Source organism: Pelodiscus sinensis, chromosome 7, assembly GCF_052426305.1.
Source record: "Pelodiscus sinensis isolate ZL-2025 chromosome 7, ASM5242630v1, whole genome shotgun sequence".
NCBI classification, from domain to species: domain Eukaryota; kingdom Metazoa; phylum Chordata; order Testudines; family Trionychidae; genus Pelodiscus; species Pelodiscus sinensis.
Window position 1 is genome coordinate 41,159,581 of NC_143058.1, and position 20,328 is coordinate 41,179,908.

Consider the following 20,328-nt stretch of genomic DNA (forward strand, 5'->3'; position numbering starts at 1 on the left):
TGGGAGAGGAGGTCTGGGAGGAGTGGTAAGGGATGTGGTGGTAATAGAGACATCCTGTGAAGGAATGGGTACTACGGTTCTTTTGCCCAAGCTGGTGCTAAGAGTATGACTCGGGCTGAGACTTCTCTGATTTTCTGTATTACACTTGGAATAAGTACCATTGGTGGGAACACATAGAGGAGAGGTGTTTCCCAATGGACTAACTGTGCATCTCCAAGTGAGCCTTTGCCCATGCCTCCCCTGGAGCAGTAAAGGTGACACTTCTTGTTCCCATAGGTCATGAAGAGGTCTATTTGTGGTGATCCCCAAGCCCAGAAGATGTCCAGGACATTGGGGCAGATTTCCCACTCATGCTCTTGAGGGAAAAATCTGCTGAGAGCATCCGCCACGACGTAGGTCGTGCCTGGTAAGTAGAATGCTACCAGGGTGATGTGGTTTCTTACACACCAGTTCCCTAAGCGGACTGCCTGTGCGCAAAGTAATTGGGATCGAGCTCCTCCTTGTCAATTGACATAATACATAGTCGCCAGACTGTGTATTGAAGAAGTCAGGTGACGACCATGGTGTTGCTGTGGCGAAGAGTGCCTTGCTGATGGTGGATTGTTGTGTGACGGTTGTTGGTGCCCACGGTGATGGGAATGTGAACATGAGGAGTACGGAGACTTATGGCGGTGCTCATAATATTGATCCGATGGGTGAAGTGACGAACAGCTGGATGATCTACCACTGGTATATTGCCTTTAGTGACTGACACACAGAGAATAGTGATAGCGTGGTGACCGTCTATATGGTGGAGAGTAGGATCGGTGCCTGTAACAGTCACTGTAACGTGGGTGCCCATATGGGGAATACCGTCTGTGATAGAATTGGTGCCTTGGGCTGTGGTGACGGTAGGTATGGTGCAGAGGTGAGGCATACACTGGAGAAGGAGAAGGATCTGGTGAAAATCTTGGAGAAGGGGAGTCCCCTGTGCCCATGTTTTTACTGGTGCGTTTGCTAGAGGCTCTGCATGAGTCATCGTCGGCTCCAGCTCCTGCTCCGGTGCCGGTGTTTCAGTCAGCTGCGGCACCGCTGTATTTGCTGGTGCCGGGGCTCCCTGCGAGTTGGGAGTAGCACGTGGTGCAGGCACCAGTGCTTGTTGTGCTGCCGGTGCTGGAAGATTTCTCTCCGGTGCCACTGCTGCCCGCACAGGTATCTCCTGCTCCGGTGCTGCTTGCAGTGTTAAACGGTGTGGTGCCAGCGTCTTTGTAGTATGGGTGCCGCTTGTCAGCACTGAGGCTACTTTCGGTGCCGAATAGGATCTGTCGGACACCACAGCCTTCCTCACTTTAGTCCCCAGCCCAGATGCTGAGGGTCGCAGGACAGAGCAAGAGGGTCCTGGTTTATCTCCCCCCGTTCTCTCAGGTGGGAGTGATTTGGCAGGGGAGATCTTTTTTCTTTTTTCTGACAGCAGTTCAAGAGAAGGAATTCTCTTTTTCTGGGTTCCCCCAAGCTGTTCAGCATTCACAACATTGGAGTTCAGCACCTTGTCCAGGAGAAGCATTTTCATAGAATCATAAAATACTAGGACTGGAAGGGACCTCGAGATGTCATTGAGTCAAGTCCCCTAACCTTCACCGCAGGACCAAATACTGTCTAGACCATCCCTGATAGACATTTATCTAACCTACTCTTAAATATCTCCAGAGATGGAGATTCCACAACTTCCCTGGGCAATTTATTCCAGTGTTTGACTACCCTGACAGTTAGGAACTTTTTCCTAATGTCCAACCTAAACATCCCTTGCTGCAGTTTAAGACCATTGCTTCTCATTCTATCCTCAGAGGCAAAGATGAATAAGTTTTCCCCCTCCTCCTTATGACCCTTTTAGATACCTGAAAACGGCTATCATGTCCCCCCTCAATCTTCTCTTTTCTAAACTAAACAAACCCAATTCTTTTAGCCTTCCTTCATAGGTCATGTTCTCTAGACTTTTAATCATTCTTGTTGCTCTTCTCTGGACCCTCTCCAATTTCTCCACATCTTTCTTGAAATGTGGTGCCCAGAACTGGACAAAATACTCCAAGGGTATGTCTACACTACCACCCTAGTTCGAACTAGGGTGGTTAATGTAGTCATTCGAAGTTGCAAATGAAGCCCAGGATTTAAATATCCCGGGCTTCATTTGCATCTTGCCGGGCGCCGCCATTTTTAAATCCCCATTAGTGCAGACTCCGTGCCCGAGGCTACATGCGGCACGGAGTAGGTAGTTTGAATTAGGCTAATTCGAACTACCGGTACACCGGTATTAGAAAGCCTAATTCGAACTACCTACTCCGTGCCGCGTGTAGCCGTGGGCACGGAGTCCGCACTAACGGGGATTTAAAAATGGCGGCGCCCGGCAAGATGCAAATGAAGCCCGGGATATTTAAATCCTGGGCTTCATTTGCAACTTCGAATGACTACATTAACCACCCTAGTTCGAACTAGGGTGGTAGTGTAGACATACCCCAACTGAGGCCTAACTAGCGCAGAGTAGAGCGGAAGAATGACTTCTCATGTCTTGCTCACAACACACCTGTTAATGCATCCCAGAATCATGTTTGCTTTTTTTGCAACAGTATCACACTGCTGACTCATATTCAACTTGTGGTCCACTATAATCCCTAGATCCCTTTCTGCCGTACTCTTTCCTAGACAGTTGCTTCCCATTCTGTATGTGTGAACTGATTGTTCCTTCCTAAGTGGAGCACTTTGCATTTGTCTTTATTAAACTGTTTACCTCAGACCATTTCTCCAATTTGTCCAGATCATTTTGAATTATGACCCTATCCTCCTGAGCAGTCGCAATCCCACCCAGCTTGGTATCATCTGCAAACTTAATAAGTATATTTTCTATGCCAATATCTAAATCATTGATGAAGATATTGAACAGAGCCGGTCCCAAAACAGACCCCTGCGGAACCCCACTTATACCTTTCCAGCAGGATTGAGAACCATTAATAACTATTCTCTGAGAATGGTTATCCAGCCAGTTATGCACCCACCTTATAGTAGCCCCATCTAAGTTGTATTTGCCTAGTTTATTGATAAGAATATCATGCGAGACCATATCAAATGCCTTACTAAAGTCTAGGTATACCACATCCACCGCTTCTCCCTTATCCACAAGACTTGTTATCCTATCAAGGAAAGCTATCAGATTGGTTTGACATGATTTCATAGAATCATAGAACCATAGACCTGGAAGAGACCTCAGAAGATCATCAAGTCCAGCCCCCTGCTCTAGGCAGGACCAATCCCAACTAAATCAACCTGGCCAGGGCTTTGTCAAGTCAAGACGTAAACACCTCTAGGGATGGAGACTCCACTACTTCCCTTGATAACCCATTCCAGTGCTTCACTACCCTCCTAGTGAAAAAGTTTTTCCTAATATCCAACCTGGACCTCTCCCGCCACAACTTGAGACCATTGCTCCTTGTTCTGCCATCTCTCACTACTGAGAACAGCCTCTCTCCATCCTCTTTGGAACCTCCCTTCAGGAAGTTGAAGGCTGCTGTCAAATCCCCCCTCACTCTTTACTTCTGCAGACTAAACAGACCCAACTCCCTCAGCCGCTCCTCATAAGTCACATGCTCCAGCCCTCCGCTGGACCCTCTCCAATGCATCCACATCCTTTTTGTAGTGGGGGGCCCAGAACTGGACACAATACTCCAGATGTGGCCTCACCAAAGCCAAATAAAGGGGAATAATGACATCTCTGGATCTGCTGGCAATGCTCCTCTTAATGCAACCTAATATGCCATTAGCCTTGTTGGATACAAGGACACACTGTTGACTCATATCCAGCTTCTCATCCATTGTAACCCCCAGGTCCTTTCCCGCAGAACTACTACTTAACTGGTTGGTCCCCAGCTTGTAACTATGCTTGGGATTCTTCCGTCCCAAGTGCAGGACTCTGCACTTGTCCTTGTTGAACCTCATCAGATTTCTTGTGGCCCTATCCTCCAATTTGTCTAAGTCACTATGGACCCTATCTCTGCCCTCAAGCGTATCTACCTCTTCCCCTAACTTAGAGTCATCCACAAACTTGCTGAGGGTGCAATCCATCCCCCTCATCCAGGTCATTAATAAAGATATTGAACAAAACCGGTCCTAGAACCGAAACTTGGGGCACTCCGCTAGAAACCGACCGCCATCCTGACATCGAGCCATTGATCACTACCCGCTGGGCCTGGCCTTCTAGCCATCTTTCTAGCCATCTTACTGTCCATTTATCAAAAGCCTTGCAAAAGTCAAGGTATATCACCTCCACTGACTTTCCCATGTCCACAGAGCCAGTTACCTCATCATAAAAGCTAATCAGATTGGTCAGGCACGACTTGCCCTTTGTGAATCCATGATGACTATTCCTAATCACTTTCCTCTCTTCCAAGTACCTCAAAATGGATTCCTTAAGGATCCCTTCCATGATTTTTCCAGGAACCGAAGTAAGACTGACTGGCCTATGCTTCCCTGGATCGTCCTTCTTCCCTTTTTTGAAGATGGGCACTACATTTGCCTTTTTCCAATCATCCGGGATTTCTCCCGATCTCCACGACTTTTCAAAGATAATGGCCAAAGGCCCCTCGATGACATTTGCCAACTCCCTCAGTACCCTCGGATTAAGTCCGGACCCATGGATTTGTGTACGTTTAGCTTTTCTAAATAGTTCCTAACCTGTTCTTTACCCACCACGGGCTATCCATCTTCATCCCATCTTGTGTCACTTAGCGTAGTTTGTTCTTTACAAATCCATGCTCGCTGTTCCCTATCACCTTGACACCTTCCAAGTGTTTTCAGATGATTTCCTTAATTACTTGCTCCATTATCTTCCCTGGCACAGAAGTTAAACTAACTGGTCTTCAGTTTCCTGGGTTGTTCTTATTTCCCTTTTTATAAATGGGCACTATATTTGCCCTTTTCCAATCTTCTGGAATCTCTCCTGTCTCCCATGATTTTCCAAAGATTATAGCTAGAGCCTCAGATACCTCCTCCATCAGCTCCTTGAGTATTGTGGGATGCATTTCATCAGGCCCTGGTGACTTGCAGGCATCTAACTTTTCTAGGTGATTTTTAAACTTGTTCTTTTTTTATTTTATCTTCTAAAACTACCCCCTTCCCACTAGCACATTCACTATGTTAGGCATTCCTTCAGACTTCTCAGTGAAGACCGAAACAAAGAAGTCATTAAGCATCTCTGCCATTTCCAAGTTTCCTGTTACCGTTTCTCCCTCCTCACTGACCAGTGGGTCTACCCTGTCCTTGGTCTTCCTCTTGCTTCTAATGTATTTATAAAAAGTCTTCTTGTTTCCCTTTATTCCCGTAGCTAGTTTGAGCTCATTTTATGCCTTTGCCTTTCTTATCTTGCTCCTGCATTCCTGTGTTGTTTGCCTATATTCATCCTTTGTAAGTTGTCCTACTTTCCATTTTTTATATGACTCCTTTTTTATTTTTAGATCATGCAAGATCTCGTGGTTAAGCCAAGGCAATCTTTTGCCACACTTTCTAGCTTTCCAATGCAGCGGAATAGCTTGCTTTTGGGCCCTTAACAATGTCCCTCTGAAAAACTGCCAACTCTCCTCAGTTGTTTTTCCCCTCAGTCTTGATTCCCATGGGACCTTAAATTAAAATTTTATAAATTAATGGAGATTGCCTATCTCCTAGATCTGGAAGGGCTTGAAAGGTCATTGAATCCAGTCCCCTGCTTTCACAGCAGCACCAAGTACCATCCCTGACAAATTTTTGCCCCAAATCCCTAAATGGCCTCCACAAGGATTGAACTTACAACCCTGAGTTTAGCAGGTCAATGCTCAAACCACTGAGCTATCCCTCCCTCCAATATCTAAGCTTACCAAAATCCACCTTCCTGAAATCCATTGTTTCTGTTTTGCTGTTCTCCTTTCTACCTGCCTTAGAATTGTGAACTCTATGATTTCATGATCACTTTCACCCACGCTGCCTTCCACTTTCAAATTCTGAACCAGTTCCTCCCTATTTGTTAGGATCAAATTTTGAGGCGCATTTCCCTGTCTCGGTGAGTGCGGGCTGTCATTTTTGAGCAGTGCCCACATTTATGGGGGATGTGGTTCTCCCCTAAACAGCGTATACACGCTGAATGCCCATCCGAAACTGGCATGGGCTTGCTGCATTGGCACACTTTTTAAAACCTGAAAATCCTGGCATGACTGGGTTAAATCTTTTCTTCTTAAAGAAAAACTTGTTTGGTAATCCCTTGTGGCTTAGCTGTTAGTCAGTGACAGCAGGAAGCCATGGCTTCAACAAAGAGCTACCAAGACTCTTTCCTTCTTGTTTTGTTTTGTTTAGATAAGAGAAGAACAGTGAACTAAAGGGGCTAACTATTTACAATTAACTAATTACAGATCCCCTGAGGGATAGGAGAACTGCTGAAGGGATGAGAGACATTGAAGCTCCATCTGCAGCCAGGGACAATTGAGAGGAACTGACAGGTAAGCCAGGTGCACGCGAAGATCAAAGAGCATGAATGGCGCATACTGCACACTGCGCTGGCGTGACCCGGCTGAAAACAGCTATGCAAAGCCTCCGAGCTGCGGCGCCGGGACGAGCCTGACACCATGAGTGGAGCACCCACGGGGACCACTCAAAGAAGAAGGAAGATTTCCATAAATCAAGCCTTCAATAGCAAGGAAATGTCAAAGGAAGCATAATACCAACACAGGTGTTTCACTGTAGAGGCTACAACATAACATACAAATTAATCATTGGTATCTGAAATACTAAAGAATGGGATCAATTCACAGTATCTCATTAGGGAGATTGTTATGTTTTTCTTTTGATCATTTAAAAACCTATGAATTATGTTAGAAATAAATCATTTTGCATAAACATATTGAAGCTGCTTCACACTTTCTGTGCCAGACCTGAGCAGTGGCTGTGGTGCTCTGTGTAGATGGATAAAGATGCTGACAGAAATAGTTTAATGTTTGGCTAACTGAGTGCTGGGCTAGACTAGAGCAACGTGAAGGTCTCTCTTAAATGACACTGACTGCCAATGACCCCTCCTTTCCTTTCTTCCTCCCTCCCTCCCTTCCACCATCACCCATAGGGTATGGCTACACTAGCCTCCCTAGTTCGAACTAGGGTGGTTAATGTAGTCATTCAAAGTTGCAAATGAAGCACGGGATTAAAATATCCCGGGCTTCTATTGCATGTTCCCGGGCACCGCCATTTTTAAATGTCCGGTAGCTCGAACTACCTGCCCGCGGCTACATGCGGCACGGGCTAGGTAGTTCAAATTAACACTCTTAATTCGAACTACCGTTACTCCTCAAGAGTGTTAATTCGAACTACCTAGCCCGTGCCACGTGTAGCCAAGGGCAGGTAGTTCGAGCTACCGGGCATTTAAAAATGGCAGCGCCTGGGAACATGCAAATGAAGCCCGGGATATTTAAATCCCAGGCTTCATTTGTAAGTTCAAATGACTACAATAGCCACCCTAGTTCCAAATAGGGTGGCTAGTGTAGCCATACCCATACTTAGTAGCTACCTGTCCTTTCTGGGCACGGGGACAGGGCATTTGTGAAAGGCACAGGAGGAGCGGCAGTACATAAGCCTGAGTTCACACAACAGACTCACTGTGTCAGCAGTTAACAAGCTCTGCTCTATGTTCGGATGTACCAACCCCACACTGGGCCTGCAGGAAAATGAGAGACTGTGGGTACAATCAGTCTCACATCTGCAGCAAGTGTCAAACCTGGAGTGAGAAGTTTAAAAAGCTGAATCTGGCCTTTTTACATCTGCAACAGAGAGCCAAAGGGGAACTGGTAATCAAAGGCAGGAAGTGAGCCCAGACAGGGTTCTGCTTGCTGGTAGAGGGACCCACAGGGAGCAATTCATAGTTTTACCATGTAAGCCTCAAACAGTGGTGCTATCTCTCAGACATGGAAATATGTTGGCCTGGATAAAATCTAACATGTCTCAAAAACTGACAGAAACATCAGTGAATTCCAAAAGTTAACAATTTGCTCCACAAAGTCACATTTCCTGTAACTGGTTCTGAATATTATGTCTGAATTTCAGTTATGTATAATATTACTGCGAAAGGAAGGTAGAGTCCTTTATAACTTGCATATTTTGACTTGTTCCATGACATGCCTGAGTATACAAAGACCTTTGCAGGGAGATCTAATAATATCTGCAGAATTACAGGACTGAAGTGCCCATTCATTCCCTGATCATATGTTGAAGTACTTTCGGAGTGATTAATTTAATTTCTGTCACATAAATCCTGAGAAATATTATCTTAGAGAACAGACTTTGTTTTCACTTCTTTAGAGAAATCTAATTCAATATTCACTTCTTGGTTTATAGTGAATTTATAATCTCATTGTCTTTTTGCAAAAGATGCTTCCATTTGTCACACAAAACAGCCACAAAACAAGGGAAAATGTTAAAAGATGATTTTAGAATTAAGTCATACCATCTGCATTGCTTTGTCTATCGCAGAATCAGCTCCAAAACCAGACACACCGATGTCCATACTCACATCCGCTCCAGATCGGAAGGTCACTCCATTGCCATTTTCAGAGGACTTTACAAGACTGCTTAAGCTTCAAAAATTTAAAAAAAAATATTATTTGGACAGTAACCATTTAAATCAAATGTTTGTGATTGTTGCTAGGAAATTTTAAACTTATTCTCTCCATGGGCCACTTCCAAAAGCCTTACTCTTCACTTCAATGAACCAGTTTTTGAATATCCCGGGAGTTCTGGCCAAATAAAGAGTAAGAACTTCAGCATTTTATGTTATAAAAAAAAGTATGCTGACTACAGTCTGGTTACAGGCCGTCTTCACTATAAGTCCAAGATACATTCCAAAAAACTTGGACCTATAGCAAAACAACTTAAAGTGGGGAATTTTTTTCCCACGGCTGACTTCCATTACCGCAAATTAGTTGGATTTTTTGTGAGACTTAAGAGCAGTGAATGGGAGGACTTGTAATGCATCAGTTCCTACATGTGTCAATGACTTTAGTGCAGAACGGATGTATACTGGGGCGACTTATAGCAGGGACACCCAGTAGTCTCATTTTCAATTTTGTTTCCCTGACAAATTCATAAATCCATTGTCTTTTAAAAACATTTTACTGTTCAGTAGTATAAATATTAATAAATACTTAGGGACAGATTTCCACAGGGCAAAAGTCCAAAGCATACAAAAAAATGTCCTTAAAATTGCATAATTGGAGGATAAAATTTCAGCAATTGTGTATATAAATAGTTATTTGCATTCAAACAATATAAGTTCCTCATCGGTATTTCCACGTAAATGCCCAATTTGCACATGAATTGTGGTAACTGCAGGTACAATTTAGGTTTGCAATTGTATGAGCAATGTTAGAAATCAGAGGAAGAGTATCAGTTTAAGTAATATGAACTGTGGCCTTACATGTGAAGATCTTAGCAGTGGTCAAAAATAGGACTTTCAGCATCTAAAACAGGCCTTCACTGTAGAGTTAACTCAGGTTATCTACAGTCGAGTTAAGGTACAGCTACACAGCAGTGTTATTTCGGAAAAACTGATGTTATTTTGAAATAACATGGCTGCTATGTAATCTACATAGCAGTCCTTATTTTGAAATAATGTTGAGCTGGATGACTTCTTACTTCGACTCCTGTAACCCACATTTTATGAAGAGTAAGGGAAGTCGAAGAAAGAGTGTTCTTCTTTTGACTTCCTGCTGTGTAGACAGTGCCAAAAACCCAATTAAGCTATTTCGACTTCAGCAACGCAATTGATGTAACTGAAGTTACATATCTTAATTCGACTTTTGCTCTGCAGTATATATGTGCCCTTAGTTCTCTCAAGTTAACCTGACTTGAGAGAGAGTACCAACACTACTACATAACACTGCAGATGCTGACCTGCCAACATTCCCACTTTCACTGGGAACATCCCAGAATCATGCCCTACTTCCCAGAGGCTAATTCAGCCACACAGAGATTTTGATCATGAACAGTCTGGCATGGCAGCAGAGCTAAGACAGACTTTCCTTATACTCAGTAGCACACAGAGATCCCGTGACCCCCCTGCCTAGAAGCCACTGTCAGAGGGATGTGCTGATCACTTTTGGGAGCTGCCTGGGGTAAGTGCCATCCTTCTCCCACACCCTAACCCCCTGCTCAGAGTCCACACTCAAACTCCTTTCTACAGTCCAAACACCCTCCTGAATTCCAACCCTCCCTCCTGAATTCCAACCCTCCCTCCCAGCCCAGAGCCTGCACCTCACACCCAAACTCCCTCCCAGAGTCTGACTCCTCATCTCCTCCCACACGCAAACTCCCTCCCAGATATTGCATGCTCCAACCCCTTGGCACAGCTTGGTGAAAGTGAGTGAGGGTGGGTGAGAGTAAGCAACAGAGGAAAAGGGAAAGGAGTGAGCAGGGGTCAGGGCCTTGGAGAAGGGACAGGACAGGGGTGGGGCAAGGGTCTTTGGGCTTGCATAATTAGACAGTTAGTAACCCTACCTCACTCATGTGTGGCAAAAAGACTTTGGGGTATATCACATGGTTCTTTGTGCAGCAGTAAGCTGAACTTCTCTATGAATCCTTTTTTGAATGTACTGTGGGACAGCTTGTCTGTCCTATCAAGGGGATTGCCAGAAGGCATTGGAAAACTAGCAGCCCACAAGTGGTGCCAGATTAGGTCCATATTGCAAAGTGGTTGTGAAACACTGATGAACTGTTTTACCTGCAGCTCTAGACTATAACCTCTGATGTGCTAGTCAGTTCAAATTAAAAACATCTCCACGCTCCAAATAAGGATTTGTGTGTGTGGACTGGATTAAAATTAGTAGCAACATTGAAGTTATAATTCAAATTCACTTTACAGTGAGCTAAAAGAGAATTTTGTAATTTCTGTAACCACCAACAGAAGACATCACCACATGCACTGAGACTAGGGATGTTAGATAATGGGTAATAAAATAGTCGACTAACCGCATGAATTCTTACTGGTTAGTCGACTGTTCTATATTCTGTTCTATAGTTCTGTCTGTGGGAAGTTCGGAACCCTGCAGACAGGGGCTGCTTCTGGGAACCAGCCTCTGTCTTCAGAGGGCCCAGGCTGCATCCCAAAGAGCAGCAGCTTCTGTCTGTGGTGAGCCAGGGACCACTGCCAGCAGGGGCTGCTGCATGAAGCAGCCTCTGTCCATGCAGCACCAGGGCCCACAACCAGCAGGGGCTGCCGCTATGAAGGCGCCTCTGCCCATAGGGAGTCAGGGCCTGCCACAGGCAGAGGCTGCTTCGTAGCAGCCTCCTCTGCCCCCTCCCGCACTGCTGCCTCTGATAGAGCAGCAAAGGGGGTGGGGGAATGCGAGTAGTCAACTAGATTAACTGATAAGCCTAGGTATCTTGGTTAATCATTTACTTGACTACTCGTTCACATCCTGAGACACTGTAGTGTATAGGGAGCGCCTCTTAAGGAGAAGTTGGACAATGACAGACTTTAGCGCTGAGCCATAATCATTGAAAAAGATTTTATAATAAGAACCAGTAGTTAGAGGAATAAAGTTTAGAACTTTGAATTCAGTGAGCTCTATTTTCATGGAAATTGATACTGCGGTAAAAGTCAGGTGTTTTTAAATTTTCACTTACATGACCATTTCCATGAAACAGTGCAGAAAGAGACTATTACCATCAGCAATCAATAGTTAGAACTCTAATATCCTCTCTCTCAGGGATGGTCTACAACAGTTTTTGCCCTCATTTAACTGTATCAGGTCAAAAACCAATATAATTAGTGTACCAGTAATCACTATTGTGGGTGCAGTTATAATAGATACATAAGAGTGCTTGTTTTGGCATACCAATATAAACACTTTTTAAAGTGTGTAACTAGGTCTGAGTCCACAAGATAGGTCACACTGAGTTTGTTGTTGTTTTTTAATTAGAATGGTTTGGAATCCACTCTCCCACAAATTTGTGTATGCACATACACACAAATTTGATCTGCAGCTGAAAGCTGAATGTATTATTTCTCACCCCATACTTTAAGAACCAACTTTAAGTTTGAAAGCAAAATATAGTGACTGTTTTAAATAAAAGATATTTTCAAATAAATGTTTAAAAACCTGCTTATGCTCTGACCCCCTTCCTTTTTATAAGTATTTTCTTCATTTCCCTTCTTTCACTTTAAAATGTCAAACTTTTTTACAAAACAATAATTCATGAAGTTGAGTTTCACTGGATTGCTGTGCTTCTCAGCGAGCTTATATAGGTCTTCTGCCTCACAAACACGAAACGTGAGTATTTGGCCTATCTGCACCTGATAAGTCACATGCAGGCCAGTACAACATTAACTATTAGAAGACAGAGTTCTTCCGTAAAGAGTTTCTATATCTAACTTGCCTGAGTTGTAGTCTTACAACTTCTGATAAAGTAGCTGAAATAAGCATATTTATCCATCCGTCTTTCATGTAACTCTGAACTGAATACCCAGTCTAATATCTAGTTTAAAAGCATGCTGTATTTATTTATCTGAAATTTATTTATCTGAAAACTAGTTGCAGAGTGGTGTGACAATATCTTAAATCTTCATAGCCAGGTGTGACCAGCTTTGTTATTAACCGGAAGAAGAAATCTTTAGGAATTTCTTGAACCCTGCACTTCCCTTGTGTCTGTAGAACTAGTATATAGTAGACATATACCCTAAGAAACATTCAGCCACAAATATAAACATCTTCAACACAGACTCTCAATAACCTGACTTATGAAACATACCTGGGTAGTTTGGGAAGTGCTGGTAAGAGGGAGCCTGTCCGTCTGTAGTTAAAGAACCCTCCAACTGCCAACGCTCCAATTATTATTATTAGAATGACTGTCAGCAACACTGCTACTGCTGCTACCAGAGAAAGAAGAGTAAGTAAATATTAAAACAAGCATGTCTCAAAGTTAAAAAGAGCCCTATTGGAAGTATAAAGTTGACCTTAAGCTGACATTACACATGACTTAGCTCAGTTATCAAGTTTAATATATACTCGAGGCTTACTTGTTCCAGGAGGCACTCCTTTTGACAATCCTATTTCACAATAATTTCCCATGTAGCCATTAGAACACCTGGGAATATAAGAAGATAGTTTGACTGTCTGTCTTTTATTAAGTCTAGTGGGTAAGCTTTATTACTATATTTTGTAATGTTTACTGCCAGGCAGTAGAGTTCAATTCACTTAGTAATTATATGTTTCACTGACAGTAAAGAGAATATGTCTGTTATCTGCTTAGAAATAGACAGATAGTAATGCTGAGTCAGAAGCTAGAGAAATTAGTTTGGAGGCTTGGTTTCCATGGAGCACGAGTGGCACCTGCTGGCTCATTCCTCTGTGCATTTACAGTTCTTTCCCGCTTTTCAACCAGATTTGCAGTTTATAGTAGCTTGTACTAGAACTGAACCCTCACATGATGCTCAGTCTGCACACTCTGACCTACAACCACTGCAATATTGACTTACTTGCATTTGGGAAGATCATTTTCATCAATATAGCATGTTCCTCCATACATACACCTACATGCTGGTGGCATTGTTGGAGGGGATTCAATGGCTGCAGAAATGGAAAGCCATGCATGTGTTAATAAGCCATACTCAGCAAAGCATATGGTACCATGCAATTTTTAAAAATTTACTGTCAGGCCCAAATTTCAACCAGGCTTGTAATTATGTGCATGCAACTATCCAAATTCAGTATGTGCTGACATTTTCAAATTCAAACTTAGGGTACGTCTAGATTACATGCCTCTGTCGCCAGAGGCATGTAGATTAGGCTACCAGACACAGTAAAATGAAGCGGCGATTTAAATAATCGCCGCTTCATTTAAATTTACATGGCTGCCGCGCTGAGCCGACAAACAGCTGATCAGCGGTTTGTCGGCTCAGCGCGGCAGCCATGTAAATTTAAATGAAGCGGCGATTATTTAAATCGCCGCTTCATTTTACTGTGTCTGGTAGCCTAATCTACATGCCTCTGGCGACAGAGGCATGTAGTCTAGACGTACCCTCAGATGCAGCTTTTTAAAAATATTGCTCTTAATGACAGAGATGTAGGCCATTACTGTATTTACTGCCTGCCAAAATACAGTTTTGAATCCAGGTAAAACTTCTGTTCTTGCAAAATAAGGGGATCTTCAGTAAAAATGGATCAGCAACATTAAGAAAAGTGGAGATTTCAACATTTTCCCTGTTATATGCAATGAAGATATGTAATGCAAATTGTTGGACATTGCATTATGTGCTTCCAACACTGGAAAGTAGAAAGTTACAGACATAGCAAGGCTAGGTAAAGCCAATTTTCTGTTCCCTGTCTGCAGGGCTCAAAATTCAGAATGCAACATTATTACACTTCCTCTGTCCCAAGCTCATCTTAGTCCCATAGGGACAGTCATTAAGTGATTTCTACAGAAAAGATGCCATTTATTTTTGGAGAGAATGAGGGCAATAGTGGATGGAAATATGCTTTTAAAGAAGAGGCAGGAACCTCTACTCCTAATTAGGAGCACACTGGAGTCCATTATATATCATGCTAGTGTTTCAATCATTTTTCAGGTACCTCCTTAGGCTGCAATATTTCTTGACTTGAACCAGAAACACATCAATATAATACTGGATTAGTACTTTTTTTAAAAAAAGAGAAACCTACAGAAATTCTTAAGATGTTTTGATATTGAAACAAATTAAGATCTTCAAAAAGAGAGTATGGTTCTGTAAAGTATAATTTAATGGCTGTAACTAGAATTTCAAGAAATATATACCCTAAAAAGCATGGTACAAATATTATGGAAAAGGTCTGAATTCTTTATGCTTTTACAGTCTATAAGTGAAAGATGCATTTTGGCTCGCTCTTCTTTACACTTACAATCTAGATATAGTATATGGACCATAAAAGTTTTGCCTATCAGAAATCACAACATGTACATTCCTGAAACCTTTATTTAAGTAAAACTCCTACTCATGAGCTTAAATAGGGATCCCAGATTTGGAGCTAAGGCTCTGCTTCCAACTAGAGGCCTTAATTTGAGGGAAATGGTAAAAACAAACAAAATTATATCTTACAGATATGATAATTAAATATTTAAGCCCTACTGTATACTTAGGTATTAAAGCTTAAGATAAAATTCTAAATACAAATAGAATATAGAGAGTTTCTGGGCTCAATATTGTAAAATGTGTTTTATTGTGCAATTATTTTTTTCCAAAATAAAATCTTGACCTGTTTTTCTTCATTCCTAGCCAGATTATTCAAAGCAGTTTAATCAAGGATAACAAATGCAGATGCTGTGAGCAATAAACAGTAAATCACTGTCATAAGATGTAGCTAAAGCAATTTGCAAGGTTGTTGCTTCAAAGTTCAAAACAAACTTGTGCTAGATACTAATGACATGCAGTGATAAAATGAAATATCTATTTGGCCTGACTGCAGATGATCCAATACTTAATGTTTAATTAGCATCTTGCGACAATAATAGGCCAAAGTACTGTAGTGTATTGACTAAATGTTTATCAGAGGTGGTATTAGCTTGTGAAATTGTCAAACAGTGATCTGCAAAAAGACTATTACAATTAATAGCAGACAGATTAACTCTTCTTCTATCTTGCCATTTCCATATCAAAGGTTGGCAACTTTTATAGACTTCTTCCAAAACTCATGATTTTACACCTGACTGTCAGACAAACTGGTGTAACATCCACTGATATACAGTTCATGAACTGGATCTTTGACATCCCCTTCTGTCATCTTATGTCCATGATCACTGCGAGGGTTTACCAATATAACTCTAGTGTCTCTGCTAGGCATGTACAGACTAATATAGATTAGATCCTTCAACTTGTCTTCAATTGGAAAAACTCTCAGTAGGACTTTCACAATCTCATATAGCTGCTTATCACACAGCATCCAGCTATTTGACCATTTTAATATCTTTATTATCAGAGTGCAGAGCATTCTGATTTCTTTTCTTGTGGCTGGCTAAGTCTCTGTTCTATATATTGGGATAGATCAAATTACACTGCCTTTTAACCTTCTGAGTATCTGGTATCAGCTCCCACAATTTGCAGGAATCTGCTTTGTACAATGTTGCTGGGCATGACTCAAGAGGGTACCACTACCAGCAATCACTGACCAAGGAGTTTAAATTATTTCACTCTTTTCATCCAAATTCAGTGTCACAAAGACCACTTTATTACAGATATTGCCCACCAAGGTTCAAATAAGACTAGGATATGTATGCTTCATCTTTTTTTTTTTTTTTTTTTTTTTTTGTGATAAGGTGCTATCAACCAGACCATACCACAACCCAGACTCCATGGATATACAAAGAAGAGAACACCTGGAAGCTCAGTTAGCAGCTGAGTAAAATGGCAGCCATCATGCCCATAAATTGAAAGGACTTTCCTTGAATACTGCCCCCATCTTATCTATTGAGGATGGAAAGAGATGGGAGTCTGCTCATGGGCCCCTTGCCTCTCTGTACCCCTGTGAATGGGTATACAATGAAGGTAAAGCTTCCCTGGTGCTCCTGGAAGCACTGTGGGGTCTGGTTGCAATTATATAACAGAGCACTGAATGCTTATATTTTAAAAGTTTGCATTCTATGCCAATTACTTATAAATGACCTCTAGATGTATTTTGAGCTTTGTGTCCTGTCGCATGTGTACTGTACAAAAATGTTTACTTAGCACCTCAAGAGAAAAAATGCACAGATTTGTAAACATAATCTGCATCTTGTCAAATACCGATTCATATTCCTAGGTTTTTAAGGTTCTATTTACACTAAGGTATACACACAAATAGTTTATAAACAGAATTCAAAAAACTAATTGCCCTTGACATAAACTTGAAGTGTAGTTGATGCCAATCATATCTATTAGCCAGGTCAAAATCCTGGATTGCCTACGTGTTAGCCCAGTTATTGAGTGTTAATAAAGCTCAGTGGGAACTGGATTTTCTGTTTCATGCAAAATTCCATAATTTAAAATTCAAATTCAAAACAGAATGAAACCAAAATTCCAGTTAATCAAAGGAAGAATTTGTTTTAAAGGAATTGTTTTGGGGTTGAAATGTTTTTGATAAAATTGAAGTTTTGTGCTCATTTTGATGTTTAAATCATTATATAATATTATGTAATATTTTTTAAAAATTATATAAAATTTAAAAATATTATATACCACTTTAAAAAATTAACCAAAAAGCCATTTTGAAACAGAAAAGCAATATGCTCTGTTTTAGAAAGGCCAAAAGACAACATTTAGACCTTATCAGAAGGCTCTGTTCTGTTTCCCCATCCCCCGAAAAACTCAAAAGTTTGCCAAAATTAAAATGTTCCTGTGAAACATTTTGCTTTCAACAAAGTGGCATTTTCATACAGAAGAATGTTCCACTACCCATACCAGCTTTAGATTACACTCCATCTGTATCCATGTTTTAACTTGGTACCTTGGCTATAGCTATAATGTACACTGAACTTAACCAAGGCTATAAAGTTTACATCCACATTTGGATCCTAATTTCGCCAAAGTTCAAGGATATAAGGTTCTGGAGTTCTAGCTCAACTCATTCAGGAGAACTTGCCGGGGTCTCTGGAGATAGCAGTGTGTTTAACTAACAGTTTTTATGAACCACAGCCTGTTTCACATATGTATCTGAAACCTGGTGGATTTTATAGGAATGGTGTTGTTATATCCACTTTACAAATGGATAAACTGAAGTACAAAGAAGGGAAGTGACCTGTCCAAAGTGAAAGCAAGTCAGTGATATAACTGACATACTGTATAATTAACATGTCCTGGCTTCAGGGCTCATGGTTTGACCACTGAAACATCTTCTTCCCAGCTTATATTTTTAATTCAAGAATGGCTTTATTGATCGTGGAAAATATATATACATTCCCCCTCCAAATCAGAATGACATATTAAAGGCAAATTCTACTCAGTCAATTGTTCCAGTTGCGGTTGGACAATTCACTCTACCTGCATCACACTCTGTGGTGCTGCCTTCTATAAAACGAGCCCCCTGTGGACAAGCGCAAGTGTATCCCCCTGGTCTCAGCAAGCAGAGATGGCTGCAGACATCTTTACAAGGATTAGGCACTGAAATACAGATGTGACAAAGGTTAACTAGAGAAGCCTTCTAGCTTTATTTCTGAGACTTACAAAAGAGTGGGGGTGCCACCTGTCAATAAAGTAGCTCATAATTGTTATAGTAATACATTCTAAACTGAGTGGTTTTTTTACATGTAAAACAACCTGCATGACATATATAGTGTATTTTATATTCATTATAAGGGCTAAATTACAGCGTGCAGCAGTGTTTCTCAAAGTGGGCTGTGGGCCCACTTTGTGAAAGCTTCAAACAGGCCGCTCCACTTTGGCCAACCAGAGCCAATAAAACCTGGGAGGCTCCGTGGCTGTGGAGCCTTTAGATAAACAAAGCGGAGCGGCCTGTTAGCAGCTTTCTCAAAGTAGGCCCACGATGCACCTTGAGAAACACTACTTTAGAGCCAAGTTCACAAAGAGGTGAAGGAGCAGAGCATCTCCATTGTCTGAGCACTGTGGAGCACACCAACTAAAGGTACAGCTGCAATGCCTGCTTCTTTCTGCTAGCTCCCTGCTGTTGCAGCCCTTCCCTGCTGCAGTGAAGGATTCCAGCAGCGGGGAGAGACTTTGGCACAGGGAGCCAGTAGAAAAATGCTCTGCAGGGGGAGAGGGAAAATGGACTCAGTCATAATGTTGTACCAAATGATTCCAAAAGAGAAATGCTGTGTTTAAACCCTGTTTTATTTTATATGTTCCCCTCTCTGTCTGTCCATCTGCCTGTCTATCTCAGTATCACACTTGTCAATCAGAGTTCTAGCTTTATGCTTTTAGAAATATGTACTTCATGTGCTGAGAGAACTGCCCATTCCCAGACTATTACTTAGCTTCTGAAGACATTGTTTCAGATCTGGGATAGCAGTTTCCAGATAAAAGGAGACAGAACATCCAAGGCAGGTGATTACCTGACAGATTGTATCTATGCTGATGATAGATGCGCACTTGAGTGAGCCAAGGGTTTACAGTCAGCACTTTAACCTTTTCTCCATTTCCAAATTTATCTTCCTTCCAGATTTCACCTCTTTCCTTAGAAATCCAATATAAATGACCTTCAAAGACATCAAGGCTGTACGGACTGCTGACTTCTCAAAAGAACAAAATAATGATCAGTTAGCAAATAATCCCTAGCAGTACTAATGAGCCACCTATTCTTCTTGAATCAAATATTTTATTCATTAGCCACTCACACTGGTATTGCTGAAAATGTCATTGCATGACTAAAAGGAGCAGGCCACGGTACTTGCAAACTGTGTAATAACACACACAAAAAAGCAATAATCCAAACAGCTTGTGCCATATTCTCTCTGTTTTGCTCAAGCAATTTAAATCACAGTGGACCTAATTCTCCATCACCTTGCACAGTCATTTCCACGCATTCATGGCTGGGTCTTAATAAGGTGCTTAATTGGGAGTTGAGGTTTTTTTAAATCTGGAACCAACTGTGAGGTCTGCAGACTTGAAAATTTGGCCATACATTCACATTAATTTTTTAGATCAGGAACATATTATTAACATTCATGTTAATTTCCTACCTCCACGTAATACAATGGCTCTGTCTGTTCCATCTGGTCTCATGGATTCAATAATATTTTCCTTAGAATCACTCCAGTACAGCCTGTCATTGTTGAGATAATCAATAGAAAGGCCTGTGGGCCAGCCAAGGTCTTCAGAAACCAGTGTTTTCCTTTGCTGTCCATCCATCCAGGCACATTCAATCTTTGGCTGCCTCCCCCAGTCAGTCCAATACAAAAGCCTACAAGAGTATAACTAGATTTTAAAATGGTTTAGAATTCAGTGGCTGTGGGTTTTTTTTTTTTTTTTTTTTGTCGTCACTGAATAACTAAATTATCAGACCCATTAAATAGGCTGTTTTGTTCCTCCTGAACTGCATATTGGGATGAGGAGAAACATACACAGAGCTCAACTGATAAGCAAATTTTTAGAAATGAATAGAATGGAAAATAAACATGAAAGGAGAGTTTCCGTATTTGGAGCATTCAGTTGGAAAGGGGGCTGCTGCAGAAGCAATGCTAACTTGGTCATTCAGAAAAAAGGTTTTGCAGCTGCCTCCACTGGGTGACATCCTCAACTGATATAACTCAACACAGCTCCTTTGGCTTCAATGGACTTACACCAATTCTCCCCAGCTGAGTGTTTGGCCTGTGACATGCATCACCCACAGTTGTTCA

The 20,328-nt window shown here is 41.7% G+C and overlaps 1 protein-coding gene across 3 annotated transcripts in view; it reads right to left on the reverse strand.

Annotated features, from left to right (window-relative positions):
- The window catches only part of LRP2 (LDL receptor related protein 2), a 220,019-nt gene that overhangs the window by 6,795 nt on the left and 192,896 nt on the right, over positions 1-20,328 (reverse strand). Inside the window, exons 69-75 of one of the 3 annotated variants that reach the window (XM_075933562.2) lie at positions 19,672-19,892; positions 19,045-19,221; positions 18,017-18,136; positions 13,508-13,598; positions 13,049-13,116; positions 12,781-12,901; positions 8,480-8,609 (exon numbers count right to left, since the gene is read on the reverse strand). In XM_075933562.2, coding sequence (XP_075789677.2) covers positions 8,480-8,609; positions 12,781-12,901; positions 13,049-13,116; positions 13,508-13,598; positions 18,017-18,136; positions 19,045-19,221; positions 19,672-19,892 — 928 coding nt within the window. Of the gene's footprint in view, positions 1-8,479; positions 8,610-12,780; positions 12,902-13,048; positions 13,117-13,507; positions 13,599-18,016; positions 18,137-19,044; positions 19,225-19,671; positions 19,893-20,328 lie in introns of all 3 variants that reach the window. The other 2 variants (XM_075933563.2, XM_075933560.2) reach the window with 2 other exon arrangements.